Genomic DNA, 22,392 nt, shown 5'->3' with positions numbered 1-22,392 from the left:
CTTCAATAAGTGGTGCTAGAAAACTGGACAGCTACACGTAGATGAATGAAATTAGAACACTCCCTAACACCGTACACAAAAATAAACTCAAAATGGATTAAAGACCTAAATGTAAGGCCAGACACTATTCAACTCTTAGAGGAAAACATAGGCAGAACACTCTATGACATATATCACAGCAAGATCCTTTTTGACCCACCTCCTAGAGAAATGGAAATAAAAACAAAAATAAACAAATGGGACCTAATGAAACTTAAAAGCTTTTGTACAGCAAACGAAACCATAAACAAGATGAAAAGACAACCCTCAGAATGGGAGAAAATATTTGCAAACAAAGCAAGTGACAAAGGATTAATCTCCAAAATTTACAAGCAGCTCATGCAGCTCAATATCAAAGAAACAAACAACCCAATCCAAAAATGGGCAGAAGGCTTAAATAGACATTTCTCCAAAGAAGATGTACAGATTGCTAACAAACACATTAAAGGATGCTCAGCATCACTAATCATTAGAGAAATGCAAATCAAAACTACAGTGAGGTATCACTTCACTTCAGTTAGAATGGCCATCATCAAAAAATCTACAAACAATAAATGCTGGAGAGGGTGTGGAGAAAAGTTAACCCTCTTGCACTGTTGGTGGGAATGTAAATTGATACAGCCACTATGGAGAACAGCATGGAGGTTCCTTAAAAAATTAAATATAGAACTACCATATGACCCAGCAATCCCACTACTGGGCATATGCCCTGAGAAAACCATAATTCAAAAAGAGTCATTTACCACAATGTTCATTGCAGCTCTATTTACAATAGCCAGGGCATGGAAGCAACCTAAGTGTCCATCGACAGATGAATGGATAAAGAAGATGTGCACATATATACAATGGAATATTACTCAGCCATAAAAAGAAACAAAATTGAGTTATTTGTAGCGAGGTGGGTGCACCTAGAGTCTGTCATACAGAGTGAAGTAAGTCAGAAAGAGAAAAATGAACACCGTATGCTAACACATGTATATGGAATCTAAAAAAAAAAAAAAAAAGGTTCTGAAGAACCTAGGGGCAGGACAGGAACAAACACGCAGACGTAGAGAATGGACTTGAGGATACAGGGAGGGGGAAGGGTAAGCTGGGACGAAGTGAGAGAGTGGCATTGACATATATACACTACCAAATGTAAGATAGATAGCTAGTGGGAAGCAGCTGCATAGCACAGGGAGATCAGCTTGGTGCTTTGTGACGTCCTAGAGGGGTGGGATAAGGAGGGATGTAGGGAGACGCAAGAGGGAGGAGATATGGGGATATATGTATATATATAGCTGATTCACTTTGTTATAAAGCAGAAACTAATACACCATTGTAAAGCAGTAATACTTCAATAAAGATGTTTAAAAAAAAAAGGTGGTGTGTCTAGGCATCTAGTACAGTTTGAACACATATTAACTGAATGCATTGATGCATGAATTGATGAAAAAGTGACTGAAAATTGAACAAATGAATGCGTGAATGGTACAGATTTCAGGGTATACATGGAAAAATATGTCCTAAATTTATACAAACAATTTGGAGTCTACTGAGGAAAAGAATGGTAGAATTCTTAAAAGCCAAGGCTCTTGATACTTAAATTATCCTTTAATGTCTACATGGCAAAAAAGTAGGGGGTCCAGCAAGAATAGCCAGAAATGGGCTCTTTTAGTTCCACAGGACTCTGTTGAGTCCTGTGTGTTTAGGAATTTAAGATCAGCATGAAGTTATGGTGACAACCTGTGCACACAATGTCCCCCTTTCCTTCTATCCAAGGAGGGATCGTGACCTCATTCTCAGGGAAGTGGACTCTCCTCCAAAGCATTTGAGGACCACTTCTTTCACAGATTAAATGAAATGCAAAATGGGTCCAGGACAAAACAAGTCTTACTAAGAGAGCATGCACGAGTTCCGGGGGGAAAAGTCATTGCTAAGTTATATATGTATTTGTTTTTCTGAACCTTTGAAAAGATCAACTCTGGTTTCAGTTTAATTTTTTTTTTTTTTTTCCAAAAGAAACCTACATGGCCACTGCTTCAAATTTGTTCCAGATGGATTTAGTCACAGAATGATTGATTATCCACTCAGTTGTGAGCTATGTGGTTAAGCTCAGAAATCTACAACAAACTGATCTGGAGCTGTGTTTCACGGTAAGTGGCAGAAAGGATAATCCTTAAACTGTCATTTTAGAGTCAGTGATGAGGAAAGAGGAATTTAGTGAGGCTACTTATGTCAAGAGAATGTATTAGTAAATGGATGGCTGAATATGAGGGAATCTTATGAGCATAATGCTTTTTTTTTCTCCTCTGTACATCATGGTAAAGGGAACCAGATCTGACCAGGAGCCCCCCGAGGGCTGCCCCAGCTCTCACTGCCTGCTTCATGAATTAGCCCAGCCTCCCGGGGATGCTCCAGGCCCGAGGTCAGAGGCTGGCTTCTACCTGGCTGCTGAGGCACCCATTTATCCTACTACCCAGTCAACAGGCCCACAGAGGTTTTTATTATTGGCATCAGAGACACCTGAGAAAATCTGGAAGCTAATTCTGGGGGAGAGTGAACCTAGGAGAAAATGTACTGCTCTCTATACAGAGCTGTATTATGTACTTTAAAAAGCAATTTAAGAACATTTGGTCCGTTCCCATTTTCTTTAAGGAAAAAAAAAACCCTTCGCTTTGGATCTTGGTTATTCCTTTTAACAGCTGCATTAGCCTTTTCTCTATTCTTTCCCTCTGGTTAAGTCACAGTCGGGCCATCAGAATATTCTTTTGGGGAGATTGGATGTGGCTGGTGGAGCTCCCTACATGTCACCATCTGTTTTTATTAGTTGTTCAATTTCTTGGTTTCCACCCTCACGGTGATTTTCTACTTTTGCTCATATATCCTTTCTCTTTTCCCTTTCCCTTAGAGTGCTATTCTACTTCATTACTGCCTCCTTGTTGAAAAACAAATCACTATTCTGCCCCTTATCATGATAACTGCTCCTCAGAACCGAAGAAAATTCATGTTGGATTTTATGGCCTCTGAATTTTTAGGTCCTACACAACTTATTTATTGTAACCTTAGGTTACATTTAGCACATCTCCCAGTAGAATTTTGAGGCAAAAGATGTAAACATATTTAAACACAAAAATGATGACTAGGAAGCAGGCTTTTGAATAGGCTGCAGGAAGAAAAATGTGACTGAAACAGAACAGAGATTTCTATGAGAGAGATGGAGAACATTTTCCATGATTCCCTAACAAACACACAAATATTACAGACGTCTAGGACAAAAGTTCACGTTGAGGCAAGAACAGTGTTTATTAAATTTCTTTTATATAACAGGCATGTGGATACATGCTAATCTGCAAAAATAAAGGGAGTTTTTGTGTTTGCTCATAAAGTTTTTGTTTCATGGATATTGTTTATTTGTAGAGTGGAGTAAAGCAGGATTTTAACTAAAAAGTCTGAAAATCAGAGGATATATTCATAATTATTTATGAGTGGTTTTGGAGAGGATTGATAGCATTTTAGAAGTTCCATATCCATGAAGAAGAGAAGGGTACATTCATTCAAAAGGAGCTGTTAGAAGCTGTGAGGTTCTTCTTTTGAACAGTACTTTGCCTGTTTCAACCACACCCATCAGGATGCGTATCTGAATGAGTGAGTCATCCAGGCTCCTGCACTGCTGGGGAGGTGGGTGCATTTTGCTTTTTAACTCATATTTTGCTTTTTGAAACCATTTAAAATTCTAGATTTAACTCTAAAGTTTTGGATGGGATCATTTCAGGGGGAATTTAATTACAGATTGTGGTAGGCAGCTTCTGACATGGCTCCCAATGATCCCAGACTCCTGGCATTCACACCCTTGACTGTGGGCTGGATTTAGTAGCTTGTTTCTAATGAACAAAATATGGCAAAAGTGATGGACTGTCACTTCAGTGATTGAGTTACAAAAGGCTGTGACTTCAGTCTTATTAGCACTCACTTTCTTGGTGGCACTTTCTCCTGCCCTTTCCCTTGCTGACTCTGACGAAGGCTGCTGTGCTGTGAGGTGCTCTAGGGAGAGGTATATGTGGCTAGGAGCCATGGAGGAAGAACTCATGAGAAATGCAGGCAGGAAGTGAATCCTGCCAACAACCACTAGTTGAGTGATCTCGGAAGGGGATTCTTCCCAGTCAAGCCTTGAGACAACTGCAGATTGTGAAAGACCCAAAGCCTGAGGACCCAACTAAGCCGTATTTTGATTCAGACCCAGAGAAGCTGTGAAATAATAAATGTTTGTTGTTTTAGGCTGCTACGTTTTAGGACAATTTGTCACGTGGCAACAGATAACTCATAGGCTTCCTTATGCTTTTTGTGTAACGGATAATAATGCATGAGCTCAGGAAAGACTGATTGCTTTGGTTGTAAGCCTGGTTTGAATCTGAGTTTGAAAAACATCGTGAAATATGAAATGAACAAACCTGTAGACTTTAAACAGGCTGTTCTTTGCTGAAAGGTATTCATGTCCCCCAATGAAGGCAGAAAATCTTAATTCAAAATTGAGAAAATAATAAAGAACCTGTAATATTTAATGTCACCTTTATGTTTTAAATGAGTTTATAGTAATACATGCAAAAAGTATATTTACTCTGCACCAAAAAAAACAACAACAAAAAAAACAAAACCAAAAAACAACTCCTTTCCAAGCTAGGATTGAAATGGAGTCCTTGGCTGTGGCATGAACCATAATAATTACCCATGTCCCTGCCTTGGGGGAAGACTGCAGTGATATAGTTTTTAAAGCTTCAGTGGTTTGGTCCAGACTTTTAGCAAACAACCAGTACTAGGTGTGAACTGTTTTGTCAGTAAAGCTTCAAGTCATTAGAACTGTCTGGCTTTTTGTTTCTGAGTCATTAATGCTATTATAATCACAGAATACACCTGCATTCTTCTCAGGGCAGATTTTAACTTGCTCTGGTATGTTTTCCTGATAAAAATGCCATTTGAAAGTCAAAGAAGAGTTCCTATCAATAGAAATAGTTTAAATGCCACGCACGTATCAGTCAAGAACCATATAGCGACCACGCTTCCAAGGCTTGTAGCCTCGACAAAGTGCACTCTACCTCTCTTTTTCTCTTTCTCATTCTTTTAAATTATTTTGAATGAGAGCTGGAAGGGACAGCTCTTAATTTTGACAGCTGAGAAAGCTGAGGCCCAGAGAGGTTAACTGGTTTAATACAGTCAGAGTCACTTAGGGGAAGATTCAGATGGGAACCTTTTTCTCTTGCTGAGTTTCATGGAGTTTCTGCCACTTTTTGCTGCCAAAGACTACTTTCTGGATCCCCCTGAGCATTCAAGCATAAAAACATTCCACTACAGGAGAAAATTCTATTAATTAATAAGGGAACTATCTGTGCATTACAGCTGTAACTGTTACAATGGAATTTATATTGGAGAAACTGAGTATCTAATCAGAGGAGAAGAATATCTCTTTGAAAAAAAAACAAAAACAAAACCCACCACATGCAGATCTAATTCTATCCAAAGTATACCACACTCTGCTAACTGCAGAAAATAGAGAATGAAGAATCACTAGACATATCAGCTTCTTGGTGGGCAGCACAAATTGTCAGCTACTGGAAGATAGGCTCTGAATATACCAACAAAATCTGGGAGCTTGTTAGAAATGTGAATCTTGGGTCTCACCCAACACCTACTGAATCAGAATCTTCATTTTAATAGGATCCCCAAGGAATTCACATGTTCAGTAAAGTTTGAGAATCATTGGTCTATCACACATAGCATATAGAAGATTCTCAAAAACATATTAGAGAATGGAATCCCAAATTTAAAGAATCCCTCAGACAATTTTATAAAAACAGAAAAACTGATTTATTCAGGTGTCACCTTTTCTTTTTTTCTTCATCAGTCCTTTGAGGAAAATATGTACTTATACACGTATACACAGGTAGAAAATGGTCGCTGTAATACTATTTTACAAGATACTTCAGCAGAACCTATTTTTGATTAGAATAGTCATATGCTTGCTCATGTCCTCTACTCTCCTATCTTGCTCTCTTTTTCTCTCTCTTCCAGTTCCATTCTACATCTCTTTTTCTGCCTCTCATTCCTCTTACAACTGCTCTTGTCTCCCAGAGTAAGAGGGGGTCCCTGGAAGAGAAGGATATAGCTCAACTCTTTGCTCTATTTTGCTTTTTTTCTCCACAAATGTATGAATACATTCCTGGCCTCTACCCTCACAGGTGTTCACTGCATTTTTGCTTTTTCCTTAGATGATTGATGTTCATACTGAGTGGTGTGTGGTGATGGTAGGTGGTGTCGGGGGGAAAGTATCACTGTTACTTGAGTCACTCAGCAGAAGAGCCAGGGAAATTTTCATAACTGGCTTCACTGTTTCATCTTAATAATATGTGGTATATATATATAGTTACCCCCCTTATCTTTGGTTTCGCTTTCCGAAGTTTCAGGTACCCACATGGTCAACCATGGTCTAAAAATATTATGTGAAAAATTCCAGAAATAATTCATATGTTTTAGATTGCCTGCTATTCTGAATAGTGTGGTGAAATACCTTGCCATCCCACTCCGTCCTGCCCATGACATGAATCATCCCTTTGTCTAGCGTATCCTGCCCATCAACCGATTAGTAGCATCTTGCTTATCAGATCCACTGTTTTGGGTATCGCAGTGCTTGTGTTCAAGTAACCCTTATTTCACTTAATACTGGCCTCAAAGCTCAAGAGTAGTGATGCTGGCAATTAGGGTATGCTACAGAGAAACCGTAAAGTGCTTCCTTTAAGTGAAAAGGTGGAAGTTCTCGACTTAATAAGGAAAGAAAAAAATTTTGTATGCTTAGGTTGCTAAGATCTACAGTAAGAATGAATCTTCTAAACGTGAAATTGTGAAAACAGGAAAAAGAAATTCATGCTAGTTTTGCTGCCAAACTCAAACTGTAAAAGTTATGGCCAGTGCATGATAAGTGCTTAGTTAAGATGGAAAAGGCATTAAATTTGTACAATAAGATATTTTGAGAGAGAGAGAGACCACATTCATATAACTTTTATTACAGTATATTGTTATAATTGTTCTATTTCATTATTAGATACTGTTGTTAATCTCTCACTGTGCCTAATTTATAAATTAAACTTTATCATAGGTATGTATGTATGGGGAAAAAAATAGTATATATAGAGTTTGGTACTATCCATGGTTTCAGGCATCCACTGGGGGTCTTGGAACATATCTCTCAAGGATAAGTGGGGACACTATGTAAAATCGATCAATGGACAAGCAATACTTATGTCATGAATTTTCAGCTGCAGTAGTTACCCAGTTATGATCTCTGTAGTTAAGAGGTTCACCTAACTGTAGCAGAGAAGAGAAAGTATTTCTTCTCCTTTAAGGGAAAGTGGTATTTTCTTTTTTGCTGAGTAATAGAATTGACATAACACTGATGTGTCATCTATTAGAATAATTTTAAGATGTAGCTCTCCAAATCAACTACAGAGGCTTGGTCTGACTTTGAATCTGCACCTGATTCTTCTTTTCCTAATTTGAGATTTATACTGAGGAATAGGCAGTCCAGTTGCTTGCAGTTACTTTTACCCCCTTGTCAGGACCTCTACTTGATTTTTTAAGCTCTTGAGAAAATTCAAAACATCATTCATATTTAATCAAATAATTCATGCAATCTTCCTTATTGATGTTGTCCTTATTCTCTCTTGTCATTATAAACTGTTGCCTTTAATACAAGACCAGAAACTGTGTATTTTACCAAGAAAAATACATATATTTTGTTATGGATTCATAATGCTTTTGGGAATGTGTAATTGTGCCTACTCCTGACTTTGATATTATAACCAGCTTTTCTAATAATTCTTTAAAACTCTGTTAGAACCCTAATACTGTTTGTGGCCAGGTTTTTACAATGACAACTAAATAGCCCAAGCTCTTTTTCTAATACAGTGATATTCTATTTGGGGTATTAACCATCGGTGATAGCTTGGTTTATTGGAAACTATTGCTCTGGCATGCTTAAACAATCCATTTTTCTGCTTAAATTGAAAAATCAGAGAAGATTTTTTAGTTTACTTACAGTTGGACTCTAATTTACATTGGCTCTGCTATTAAACATTTTTTTAAATGAACTAGTCACCACATAATCTTTCCTGTTTTTTCAGAACTATCATTAGCTGTATAAATTGCACCACAATTAAATTTCCTTCTTTTACTTAGCTTCTTTTTATCATTAGCTTTCCCCACCCCCCATCAATTACTAAAGAAGGGAGGTCTTGGAATTGAAGTTTAGAACAAAGCCCAGCATCTTTACCAGCTTGTGTGGAGGACATTTTTCTCTGGCTACCTTCCTCCCTGGATTAGGGTTCTTCTGATGCGCCAAGTCGTGAACTAGTTTTACAAAAAGGGCCCACAGCTTTTACTGGGAAGTTTAATTAATCATGAATAACTGGAATTTTCTGCCTTGTTTGTTGAGTGACGTTTTATTCTTGGCTACATCCTGACTATATAATTTGCCAAAGTCTGAGGAATAAAAGAGCATGGGGATTCAATGTCAGTCCCAGATAAGTTATTTTCTAATCCACTCTATGATGGTCTATCTAAAAAGTTTATTTTGTTAAAAATTCAGTTGCCCAAGAACACAGAGGTAGGTCAGGATGGAATCCAGGTAAATCTCTAAGAAAGGTTAGTCAAGACATGGTCAGGATGTTGCTGAAGTGTAAGACAACAGAGTCTTAGAGGTTACACCTTAACACTTTTATTTCTTTGTTGACTCTTTCTATATTCCATCCAATAATGTCTTTATTGATTAAATCATGTAGTAGCTGTCCAAGGTGCCCTTTCCCTTGTGATAGGTAAACACATGAATTTAGAAAGCAGTTCCCAGTGTTGATTTTACAAGAATAATGAGAGGGGGAACTGTGTTCCAAATCATTTTAGAAGCATTATCAGCTTTGATCAGTTTAATTTTTGTACATGTTACTTTCCTACCAAAAAATGGTGCATTGTTACATGTTTGTGCACATGCATGTATATGGGTATGAACTTGAGTGGGTATGTGTATGTGTGCATATGTGTGAGTGTAAATAGCTGGAATAAACTAAATCTAGGCAAGAAAGGGGGTATTTAGGCTGTGTGGGCAGGTTTCTAAGGTGTCTTTTAACAACTTCTTTTGGAATGTCCTTTCCTTTTTTAGACGAGATATCTTCTGATATCACAAACTGCTCAGGACAGAACATGGATAAGGAGAGAAAACCATCTTACATAACAGTATCTCTTTAGGCCTCAAATGATGAAAAGCAGTGATTAGGAAAAAAGCTTACTGGTGGGTTTCAAATGATGCTAAATACCTAAATCACTCATATATTTTAGGAGAATGATTAAAGTTGAACTAATTCTCTAAGAAGCTTCCTCAAATAAATAACAAATTCGAAGGATTCAACAACAGACTCTGAAAAACAGACTTATACTGCTCTTCATAATTTTGGTATATTTAAAAATATTGAGATACTTAAGTTTTTTAGTGAATAGTGAAAAAGTCAGCAACAATTTAATGGCATACTCATTTTGTGAATGTATGTATGAGAGGAGGGCTTTGCTGCAAAATAGTGAGATCTAACTAATCACTACTGAACAAAAATTCTTCCCTAATCCAGGTTGTGATAGACCTGGTCTCCAGGGTGGACACTGAATGGGAACCTCTGAGTTGTTTCCTGTTTTGGATTGTGTTCCACATTTCCACTCAAGGGAGTAGGATTAGATTCTCTGCAGCACACACAGCTGTTTAGAGCGCAAAACTTATTTCACTACAGTCTCTGGAGCTTTTTGAAGTTTAACTATATGCACAAAGGCAGTTGCAATTTCCATCATGATTCTCCCTTTAGCTGGGCACACATAAAGCAATACACACAGCTTTTATGGTTGTCTCTAGTTCCATTGTCTACTTCACACTCATATTTCACATACAGTTAAGTACATAATACCAGCTAGCTATTAGCTCCCAAGGGGCCCTCAGTAATCTGTGTTCTTTCCTGGGCCCCTCGGATCCATGGATTTCTTTCTCACTTCTCTAGAAATTCAGTTCTTCCTACCTTGGGACCAGATCAGAACTGTGCTTCTTTAAGTCACCTACAACCAACTAAGTGACTTTCCTGGATTTTACCCTTTAGCATTTTAACAGAATAAATTTAAAAAGAATAGTTTCATTCCTAGACACAGCAATCAGTCAAGAAAAAGAAATAAAAGATATCCAAATTGGAAGGGAAGAGGTAAAACTGTCACTATTTGCAGATGACATGATACTCTATATAGAGAACCCTGAAGACTCCACACAAAAACTTTTAGAACTAATAAATGAATTCAGCAAGGTAACAGGATACAAGATTAATATACATAAATCTGTTGCATTTCTTTACACTAACAATGAAATATCAGAAAGAGAAAGTAAAAAAAAAAATCCGGTTTAAAATCACATAAAAAAATACTTAGGAATAAACTTAACCAAGGAGGTGAAAGACCTATATGCTGAAAACTATATAAAACACTGATAAAGGAAATTGATGATGATTCAAAGAAATGGAAAGATAGCCCATGCTCCTGGATTGGAAGAATTAATATTGTTAAAGTGGCCATACTACCCAAAGCAATCTACAGATTTAATGTGATCCCTATCAAAATACTCATGACACTTTTCACAGAACTAGAATAAATAACCCTAAAATGTATATGGAACCACAAAAGATCCAGAATTGCCAAAGCAATTCTGAGGAAAAAGAACAAAGCTGGAAGCATAACCCTCCCAGACTTCAGGCAATACTACAAAGCTACAGTAATCAAAACAGCATGGTATTAGCACAAAAACAGACATATGGATCCATGGAACAGAATAGAGAGCCCAGAAATAAACGCACACACCTACAGTCAATTAATCTATGACAAAGGAGGCAAGAGTATACAATGGAGAAAAAGACAGTCTTTTCAACAAGTGGTGTTGGGAAAACCGGACAGCTACATGTAAATCAGTGAAATTAGAACACTCCCTTACACTACATACAAAAATAAACTCAAAATGGTTTAAAGACCTAAATATAAGACATGACACCATAAAACTCTTAGAAGAGAACATAGGCAAAACATTCTCTGACATAAATCGTAGCAATATTGTCTTAGATCACTCTACCAAGGCAATAGAAATAAAAGCAAAAATAAACAAATGGGGACAAATCAAACTTAAAACCTTTTGCATAGCAAAGGAAACCATCAACAAAATAAAAAGACAAGGTACAGGATGGGAGAAAATATTTGCAAATGATGTGACAGACAAGGGGTTAGTATCCAAAATATATAAACAACTCATTCAGCTCAATATAAAAAAAACAAACAACCCAATAAAAAATGGGCAGAAAACCTAAACAGACATTTCTCCAAAGAAGACATACAGATGGCCAACAGGCACATGAAAAGATGCTCAACATCACTAATTATTAGAGAAATGCAAATCAGAATCACAATGAGGTATCACCTCACACTGGTCAGAATGGCTATCAAAAAATCTACAAATAAAAAGTGCTGGAGACGGTGTGGAGAAAAGGGAACCCTCCTACACTGTTGGTGGGAATGTAAACTGGTGCAGCCACTATGGAAAACAGTATAGAGGTTCCTTAAAAAACTAAAAATAGAGCTATCACATGATCCAGCAATCCCACTCCTGAGCATATATCCAGAAAAGACAAAAACTAATTCGAAAAGATACATGCACCCTAATGTTCATAGCAGCACTATTTACAATAGCCAAGACATGGAAACAATCCAAGTGCACATCAACAGGTGATTGACTTAAGAAGATGTGGCATATATATAATGGAATATTATTCAGTCATAAAAAAGAATGAAATATGCCATTTGCAGCAACATGGATGGACCTAGAGAATATGATACTAAGTGAAATAAGTCAGACAGAGAAAGACAAATACTATATGATATCACTTACACGTGGAATCTAAAATATAATACAAATGAATCTATATACAAAACAGAAACAGACTCACAGACATAGAAAATAAACTTACGGTTACCTAAGGAGAAATGGAGGGAGAGACGGGATAAATTCAGAGTATGGGACTAACAGATATGAACTACTATATATAAAATAGATAAGCAAAAAGGATTTACTGCACAGCACAGGGAACTATATTCAATAACTTGTAATAACTTATAATGGAAAATAATCTGGAAAAAAATATATAACTGAATCACTTTGCTGTACTCTTGAAAATAACACAATATTATAAGTCAATTTTACTTCAATTAAAACAACTACATAACAACAACTACGAAAAAGATAGTTTCTGGCTTGCAGTCAAGGGAAGGAACCAAGATGGATTGCTCTGATCCCTTCTTCCTTTCTTGCTCTTATTTTATAGAGCTTCACCCAGTGTCCTGATTTTCTTCACAGTATTAGAGAGCTTACATAAATATTTTCCAGCCTTGTGATTATTTCACTTCAAATATCATAAATATTAACATTTCCCCAACCCAACTGTATTTTCATTATTCACCATTAGATTTCTGAGGAAGGATATATTTGATATAGAGATGCACTCACTGGTTAAATGTCTTGTCAGAAAGTTAAAAGAATTCTAGTATTTCTAATTACTAGTCTTGCTTTAGGAATAACAGCAACTTATTTATTCACCAAAGTTTGTTAAAAACCTAACAATCCACAATATAAAGAATAAACTTCATAGTTCCTTCTTTCAAGTGGCTTAAGCTTAAGATGGGAACTAGATATTTAAGACCTCCATTATTGTTTTTTATCTACTTTTTTTTTCCACACCTTTTTTGGAGTGTAATTGCTTTACAATGTTGTGTACGTTTCTGCTGTACAACAAGTTGAATCAGCTATATGTATACATATATCCCCAAATCCCCGCCCTCTTGAGCCTCCCTCCTACCCTCCATTATTAATAAGAAGTTTGATACATATAGAGTTGGGAAATACACCTTATACACATATGGTACATAATTGCTCATTTTCAAGGATGGTTTTAGAAGTCAAGTAAACTTTAAGCCTGAATTCTCTGATGATTAAAAACCATTCATTTATTCAAACACACACACACAAACACGAAACATTTGCTTTGTGCCTTTTCAATAATAAGTAAAACGGGACAGTTTGGGAAGATACTGAGACAGGGCTGGAGGAACACATTAGTATTTTGTTGGGGAGAGTTACTGAGGATGGAACTAGTCATAGATGTTTGCTCTGCAGTGCTTCAGCATCACATGTACTATCAAATTTTGTTTTCCTCCACGTACCCCTACCCCTTACCTCATTAGCATTACTATCAGCAGCACCCTGCTTCTGGGGGACTCTCCTGGGAAACACTCTTGGGTAGAAGGAACATGGACACAAAGCTGCTTTTCGCTTGTTCTGCTTGGCTATAAGATGGTTACTTCCCTCGCTATTAGGATCTTAATTTCCTCATCAGACCTCTCAACTTCCCCTCATCATTCTCTTCTAAATGTTCCATTCCAGGGAGGAACCAGGCTTTTGTTCTTGACCACATTTCTGGGGCCATGTTCTTTTTTCTGTCTAAATGTGGATTTTAATAAATTGTAAGCATACCTGTATCACATATTGGTTTTGCTACTACTTTTGGCAATTCATTATGTACTTCCTGTGATGTCCCATGTGTTAACTTTCCTGAGCTATATATTTTGCTTCTTTTATTGTTATTTTATAATTCATGGGTTAATGATGGTCAGTTCCCTGAGGACAATGGCCACTCCTTCCTTCTACTTTTATTCTATCAAAGTGCCTTACAACAGAAAGTGGTTCTTAAAATTTGATTGGATTTTATTGAACATTAACTGAATGGTTTTGCATTCTGTTTGATCAGTTTCGCTTGTGATATTGCCTGGTTACCCTTGACTAGTATGGATGTACAATTATTTCAGAGGTAGTTCAAGTTAGTTGAGTTGAGTTAGCCGAATATCTCAAGTTTTTAAGTCATTTTGTACACATTTACATAACATTGATTCACTCTCTATCCCTCCTTTAATTTGTGGTTATTTGAAATTGACAGCAATAAGCTGTTCATGCTGCTGCCAGTATCCTGGCACTCAGCCTTCCTTTCATGTCATTCCTTCACTTCATCTTTATTAAATGTTTACAAATCATTTAGGTTCAAGCTACAAGCCTGCAATTGTGGCTAAATGCTTGCAATGACAGCTGTTTTCTTCTGCCAATATTTGAATGCAGTTTTCTTGATCAGTTTTATTTTTGAGTGTGCAATTTGCAGTTACCTCCTGGAAAAAGAAGCATGGTAATGAATTTCAGATGTGGCATGAATTACTTATTTGTACCTTCGTACAAAATCAAACACATTTGGGGCAAATTTTGTTTACTCTTTGGTTTCAAAGAATAAAATTGTGCCAATAATTCAACAAGTGCAAAGGCAATCTTTATAAATGGGGCAATTTGTTGATTTCAGAGACTATAGTTTGAAATTTTCTGCTGGAGAAAGAAATAATGAGCCAGTACCAGTGCACATTCCTGAAGTTACCCAGGCTTGCAATTCTAGTCTAATCTGCTTCTTTTTGCTTCTATGGGGAGAGGAAAGTTCATTCTACAGATTGTGTTAACTAGTTTTAACAAGAATCTTCTTGTCTCTGATGGGAAGTAAATCTTTGATAAAGTTTAAATTGAATAGAAGATACTTATGTGACTACTCTTCTAATATTTGATGATATTGACAGAATCTAAAGGAGATGTCAGCTATGCATCTGATATTGAAAGGATCTCCTATCACTTTGGTAACCAACACACACTTTAAGGCCAAAATCAGAGTCAACCTCCTCCTCTTTCACAACTCTACATGAACTGAACCTCCGAACAACGTTTGTGCCTTGAGTATAAGGGGGATGCCTATAGAAGGTAGGGGTATCACAGCACCAATCCTTACCATAGCCAAAACATAACTGCAAGTTTCACTTACTGACAATTTAAGGGCAATTATAGTATTTCACACTTGCAGGTTTTATAGACAGGTGCAAGATCTCTTGTTTTCTGGTTAAAATGTCCCCTTTTCCTCTAGATGGCACGTATATGTCCTTGGTTTGGGGATATAGTCCTAACCAGGACTCATGGCCAATAATATTTAGGGATCAGAGCACTGGTGATGACAACAAGAAAGGTGAGAGAAATGAAATAGAAATATTATTCTGTCCTATAAGTAGAATGTATATTTTAGATGTTTTCTCTTCATTACTTCCCATATCCCACGTAAAATATTCTGACCTTGCCCTCTCGTTTTTATAACTGAATGCAGCTTCCTGAAGTTAAGATTAAGTTAGGCCATTGGTTCTCACACTTCAGCAGGGATCAAAATCATAGAATTGTTAAAACACAGATTGCTGAGCCCCATCCCCAGAGTTTCCAATTCAGTAGGTCTGATGGGGCCCACGATTTTGCATTTCTAATAAGTTACAGGATAATGCTAATGTTTCTGATCTGGGGACCACACTTTGAAAATCATTGAGTTAAACAGTTATACAATCTAGTCTTCTGTTGCAGAAGAGTGATCATATTGACCTCTTCCATCCTTCCGCCTCAAATAATTGTCACTCCATTTTTATGAAGGAATTTTAAGGAATTTTCTGACTACGCATGAATCAGATAGATATACATATTATCTATAAAATGTATATTAAAAACGAGTCTTAAATTAACTGAAATTTTATGACTACAGTGTTTGGAAAAGTAAATTATGAAACAATGCTAGATTTTTCAGGAGGAAATCAATGCAATTACACTGCATCAGCTTATTTTAAAAGTAATTAAGTTTTCCCTATAAACTCAACTCCTACCCATTTATATGGCCTTAGAGAATTTTCAGATACTCAAAGGTAATTAACAACTAAACGCAATGAACTATTAGTAAGTTAATACCCATTTTACTTTGTGCTTGAAATATTTCTTTTCTGTTAATATCATAATTTACTCAACTATAGTCTTCCTTTTGCAAAATATCTATTTTCTGAGATCAAAGCTCTTCGCTGGGCTGTATAATTACATGTAACAAAAATTAGGCATTTCCTCACAAAACTAACAGGAGAAAACAGAGACCCTAATGACATTAGTGAGGATCAGCAAAAGGGTAGTGTTTGAAAGTTGTTTGGTAATGACAATGCCAAGTATGCTAAGCTACTTGATTACACTATAGTTTATAAATCCCCTTTTGGATATGTGATCATTTAAGTTTCAAATGAAAGAAGCCGAAGAGAGACATCTCTAGCAGCTGAGAATCTGTACATGTTAGTTCATGTTTCTCTTTTTTAAAGTAGATGTATAGATAATAACATTTTTCCTTTTCAAAATAGTATTTTCGTTATCCTTATGTTTATAAAGAAACGTGAGGAGGATAATAGATGGTCCCCAAGAGCTTAGAGCTTTTTAACCCTGAGTATAATTTTTTCATTCCTTTAGGCTTTCCAAAAGGCAACAGTTTTAGCTTTTTAGTTGCTCCTGTGTCATAGGTAATAATAATACAAATCAAATAAAATCATTGAAAATACAATTGAAAATTGAAAAAAAACTTTTTGGCAAATAAAACTTTATAATTGAAGTATGGTATTTAATTTAGCTGAGTGGTAAAATTTTTCCCAGTGGAAATGAGGAAAGATGAGCTAACTATGGTATGACATGTATCTAAGTATGTAGATGCTAATGTATAGGTATCCTACACATGCAATCTAGAACAATGTGGAAACTGACAAACTGGCGGGATCCTGACAACTGCAGAGAAAGGCTCTGTCCAGGTACATGAAGATCAATGAAATATGGTTTTTCAAAGTTCAAAACAAATTGAAAAAACAGTCTTACTGGACAAACAATGCCTTAACCTGAAAAAGTGGCTCTAACATTCGACTTTTTCACTGTTGGCTGTGATGTGCAGGACATTTGGTTATTGGGGGTTTGCTAGGGTGATCCACAATGCCATTTCCCCAGGACTGAAGCATTTCCAGCGATGTGGGACATTAAGTTTTCAAACCAGGAACATCTTGGGTAGACAGGGATGGTTGGAAACTCTAGGGTATGCTTTCACATTTCTCAGTTATACCTTATATAACACAAGCCAGGTATTGCACTCTGGATTTGGCTCCACAATCAGCTTCATCAGACGTTTGTATCAAGTTCATTTTTTGATGGTATGGTTTCTTTAGCAAGTTAGTAACGATACTTGTAAACCCTGCATGAGGTTAGTAATGACTTAATTACCAGCTATGCAAAATATTCTACATTTAATTTTTTGAAAGTTCAATTAAGTGAACAAATTCCTTTGAATTGGGCAATTGATGCTTTCTCTTATTTGCCAGTTCCCAAATGATTTTTTTTTTTTCCTACAAGAATGGGGCTCTTGGAAACTTATATATGATAAAAAAAATTCTTTCTCAGCTTGAACTAGTGATTTCTAACTCCATATCCCTTGAAGAATATAACATAGTGACTATGCACTAAAGATCCAACTTCCTTTTGGAGCAGATGAATATCTTTTGTCTTTGAGGTAGATAATATTTCATGGAGAAATGAACAATTTCTAAAACTTAATTTTTACATGACTCCAGGTATGTAACACTGAAATGATCTTCATGTAATGCGATAGCTGCCAAAGATGGGACCTGTCTTTGAAATTCTCTGTGTGAATGGCCTCCCCAGTATCACGCTCAGTTGGCAAAAATTACCTGAGGAAAACTGCTTACTGTGAATTGATATTTGGATGTTATATTTTAAACCCCTTGGTTTTGCACAAAATTGAAAAACTCTGGACAAATAGATGAATAAAAGTTAAAGGATCATGTTTTCACTAAATGTTAAAACATGGGAAGCTGGTTAAAAATATATTTATAAAATAGAATACATTTATTTATTTATCTATTTATGGCTGTGTCGCACTGCATGTGGGATCTTAGTTTCCCGACCAGGGATTGAACCCACGCTCCCTGCATTGGGAGCTGAGAGTCTTAACCACTGGACCGCCAGGGGAGTCCCTAAAATAGAATACATTTTAAAATATCTAGTGATATTTAAATTAGGTGGCAACTGTGATTGGTAATAGTGCATTCAAAGGCACGACTGACTTTAACACTGAAACACAGTTCAGATTTCAGCCATTACATTAAAAATGTCCTCAGCTTTAAGTTATGTAATGATAAACTGTACCTGTTGAAAAATATATGTGGGAAAAAGAAATAATTTTAATACAAACACGACCCATCTACAGCCATTCATTTATTCTGATCCAGCAACCATGGTAAATGTGTTTGGATTACTGGTCATAAGTATGCAACATTTAAAAGGGAGTGGAGATCTTTATTAAAACAGAAGGCTCCTCAAACTCCACAGTGATGTCAGTAATGTAGGTCCTTGGAGCACATTATTGTTTCAAGCGGAGGTCCCCACACTTTCACATGGTTATAAAATATTATTTTGTGCTGCTGGCCTGGAATGAGAATGTCATACATCTGCAGGCAATCAGAAGAAACTGGACTGCATGTTTGATTAGCTCAATAATAAACGGGCACAAGTGTGACTTGACTTATGTTAGTCAGATTCCCTAGACAGATTATCCTGTTGTTATCATATGAAATAACCCCCTTTTATCAACAATTAAGTCAGTCCACATTTATGGGCACTTTGCAAAATTGTGAGGTGGGAAGAAATCCAACTTAAGCCTTAAGTCATCCACAAAACTTTTAACCCTACTTTTAATGATACAGACCCCCAATCCCAAATTTTTGAAATTAGTTGAATTATGCAAAACAGTTTGGGTTGGAAATGCCCTGTGTGCACACAATCAATGAATATGTATTTAGCATCTACCATAAGCATTTAATAGTTTTAGCTTAAAATTAAAAGAAATTCCCAAAGAAGTAAGGATTATAAATATTTTAAAAGTAACTTACTTTGTAAGATAGTCTAAATCTTTAAGAAAAATTAAATAGGATTTCATTTTTATTATTCACTTTTTATTATACAGTTTCTACTGTAACCAAGGCATGTTGTAAATCCTGAATAAGTTTTATTCTAGAAATTTTTCATTCGATTCTAGGCATTGTTCTTGCTTTCAACCACAACTGTCAATGGTGGACCATAAACTACTTTGACAGTTTCTGATAAACGATCCATTCATTTACCTGGGTTTTCTTCTCCTAAGTACCATTAAAACATACATCTGAAGTGTAAAGAATAATTCAGTATGTAAAAGTCAATACTTCAAAAATTTCAGTAAAACTTTTCAGGTTCAGGAAAAATACCACCAAACCTTCCAATATAATTATATATTTAAATAACACAATTAAAAGTTGGTATCTTAAATAAATTCAAGGTATTTTAAAACCAGTATTCACTCAAATACACACACCATATATATTTTATATAAATATACATTTATTTGTAAATATCTATTTATTTATATATATAAATTACCTCATGAGGTTATCTCTTTGACATAATCCTTAAATTAAATATCTGAATATCAAGCAGATGCTGAAGCATTCATCATCAATATTGGAATTCTGACTCATGACAGTAACACAAAACAGATGCTAATATGATAGGTTCTCTGAAAAGTGACACCATCACAGCATGGGTTAGCTCTTGATGTGGGATACTTATGAACACAAAATATAAAATAATAAAAGTCAAAGCCTGATAGGTTTCCTTACTTCATTTATAAACCATTTAAAATCTACTATATTTTATACAGAAGATAAAACTCAACACTGGTGAATAAGGGGCAGCATTCTAGAGGACCAGCAGTTGCTTCTTTCACTTAATGCAGCAGCTAGGTGACCCCAGCTGAACCCTTCAGTGTTGAGGGAGGAAGGTGCTCTTCCTCATTCAGGCAGGTAGAAGGTAAGAACTCCTGGGCCCTTTCCATTGGCCAGGGGGTACCAGGCACTTATGGTGTCTTATGGGGTTTACCCAGTCAGCCCCTGGTAGTGAAAAAGTAGTCTGGAGCTTCTATTGCCATGCTAGGCAGATCTAAAAGGGTTTGCTAAGTAGGCAAAGAGGAAGAAAATCCCTTAGCACAGTCCAGTTAGTTAATATCCTACATGTCTTCAAAGCCCAAGATTCTTATCACTTTGCTAGCATGAGTCTACAGCTGTTTATAGAATACACAGTGATGTGTACTCTTTGTGAAAATAAACAGAAAAACCCAGGCGGACGGTGCCATGGTGTAAGTGATATAAGCGAAATGTGCTCAAACGAGAGCTTAAAAATAGATATAAATGTGAGTGGGGGAGACTCCCTCAAAGGTAATGAGAAGCAGAAGTCCCATTTCTTTATTCCTCTGTGAGGAAAACAAGTCAGTGGCAAGTTCAATAAAAAGAAAGTTTGAGACCTTAAAGGGGGACATTTGTGGAGGAGCTTGACAGCACAATTTCAAATTCCAAATGAATAATTTGCTCCTTTTGACAGCTGTGACTCTGGCCTCATCTGTCTGGGTTTGAACGCTGACTCTGTACTCACCACCTGTGTGACCCCTAGTTCTCAAACTTGGCTGCACACTGGGACCACATGGGGAGCTTTAAAAAAATACTGATTCTTGGAACCCACCCCCTAGAGACTGTTATTTAATTGGGCTGGAGTGTGGCTTGGACATGGAGAAGTTTTAAAGGCTCCCAAGTGACCCTAAATATGTGCAGCTAAGGTTGAGAACCACTGATGACCTCTCTGAGACACAGTTCCTCATTTGCAAAATGATGATGGTACTGGCAGCAACTACCTTTTAGGACTATTGTGATGATTGAATATGATAATGCAGGCAAAGCACTTAGCACAAAGTCTGGCGAGTGGGAAGCTCTCAGTAAATATGAGCTGTTGTCATCCTCACCACAGGTGCACCTGGGCAAGAACTTTCTTATTAGCACAGAAAGTCATGCTTACCTTGGCACACGTTATGCTCACTCTGCTCATAGCCTGTTGCACACTGGATCCGGTGAGAAGGGTTGGAGGGAATGCGCTGAGGGTCAGCTGGGTTCCGCCGGATGACAAAGTTATTTCGGCCAGTCTGCACTTCAGCAGCAGCACTGGCGACAAAACCACCCCCAGGCACCGCTCCACTGGCTGCCATGCCACTGGCTGCTACACCCCCAGTGCCTGTACTAGAGGTCACAGCTGCATTTGTAGCTGCACCCGCACCTTCAGCTGATGGTGTTTCTTGCTGCGGTTGTTCATTGTTGACAATAATCTGGGCTGTTTTAGGAAGGCAGAGGTATCCTCCATAGTGGTTGACGCATTTCATTCCACCTTTGCAAGCGTCTGGGACAATGTCACATTCATCAATATCTGTGGTCAGTAATAAAATAAGTCAGGAATCTTCTTAGGAAACTCAACATGTAAATATATGCTTATGCCTTTTGGGTATAATACAGGCAGGACATGAAGGACATATGAGATGGATACAGAGAGCTATGTTCAGATGGGAAGTCTTTGAAAGTTGGCTCACCTTTGCACTGCTGTCTTATAGGATCCCACTCATATCCATCTGTGCATTGCTGTGAAGAAAACATCAAGATGGGGCCAGGAGACAGTTAATTGAGTATCCATTCTCTGAGAAGTCACTCTAAAAGCTTCATACTTATGGCAACAATCTTTGTGCTAGAGTCCTAGATAAATGATGAGATGGGTAGTTTACCATTCTGTAGCTTTTTAAAAAAGACACATCTGTGCACTGGACCGCTTCAGGGATCCCTTCTCAATCACCAGCTGTCTCAACTCTTTTGTTGTATTTGCGTTGGGTCCAGTTGCCCATAACCATCTTCTTGGAATTCCTTTCTCTCTGTCCCAATACTAATATTCTGCAATCTCTCTGACTGCTTTTTTGCTTTATTTGCCCCTTCTTCCACACTGTAAATTTTACCAAAAAAAAAAAAAAAAAAAATTCAGCTGAGTTCTTTTTTTCAGCCCTTGACAATTTCCTCTCTCTCTCCAAATCCTCTTAGAGCATTCCAGACCTGGCTTTCCTTATCATTCCTATTCAGTCGAGTCCTGAGCCTCCTTCTCACACCATGGCCTGCCTCCTAGCTTTAGTTCCTACGGGTCCTCTCTAGTTCACTCACTGAAGGAACCATCTGTCAAGTACCTTCTCACACCAGGCACCATCCTAGTCCCTGGGAAAGCAAAGATGATTAATACCTTGTTCCCATTCTCAAGCAGCTCACAGGCCTGAAGAGGAGACAGACAGGTAGATAAGTTGGAGCAAGATGTCAGGTGTCGTGACACAAGTCTGCCTGTGGAAGGAATGATGGACCCTACCCAGGGCTGTGGGTGGACATGACAGGGTGGAAGGGAAGGCTTTA

General features: G+C 37.1%; 1 protein-coding gene across 4 annotated transcripts in view; it reads right to left on the bottom strand.

The window, feature by feature from the left end:
* EFEMP1 (EGF containing fibulin extracellular matrix protein 1) overlaps positions 1-22,392 on the bottom strand; it is a 68,410-nt gene that overhangs the window by 40,703 nt on the left and 5,315 nt on the right. For all 4 annotated transcript variants that reach the window (XM_082358168.1, XM_082358170.1, XM_082358171.1 and 1 more), the window contains 2 exons: positions 21,540-21,588; positions 20,978-21,379 (listed from right to left, as the gene is read on the bottom strand). In XM_082358168.1, the coding sequence (XP_082214294.1) occupies positions 20,978-21,379; positions 21,540-21,588 (451 nt within the window). The remainder of the gene's footprint in view (positions 1-20,977; positions 21,380-21,539; positions 21,589-22,392) is intronic.

The sequence above is a fragment of the Balaenoptera borealis genome (assembly GCF_965194805.1).
Source record: "Balaenoptera borealis genome assembly, chromosome: 15".
NCBI classification, from domain to species: domain Eukaryota; kingdom Metazoa; phylum Chordata; class Mammalia; order Artiodactyla; family Balaenopteridae; genus Balaenoptera; species Balaenoptera borealis.
This window is presented reverse-complemented; position numbering and strand designations above follow the sequence as displayed.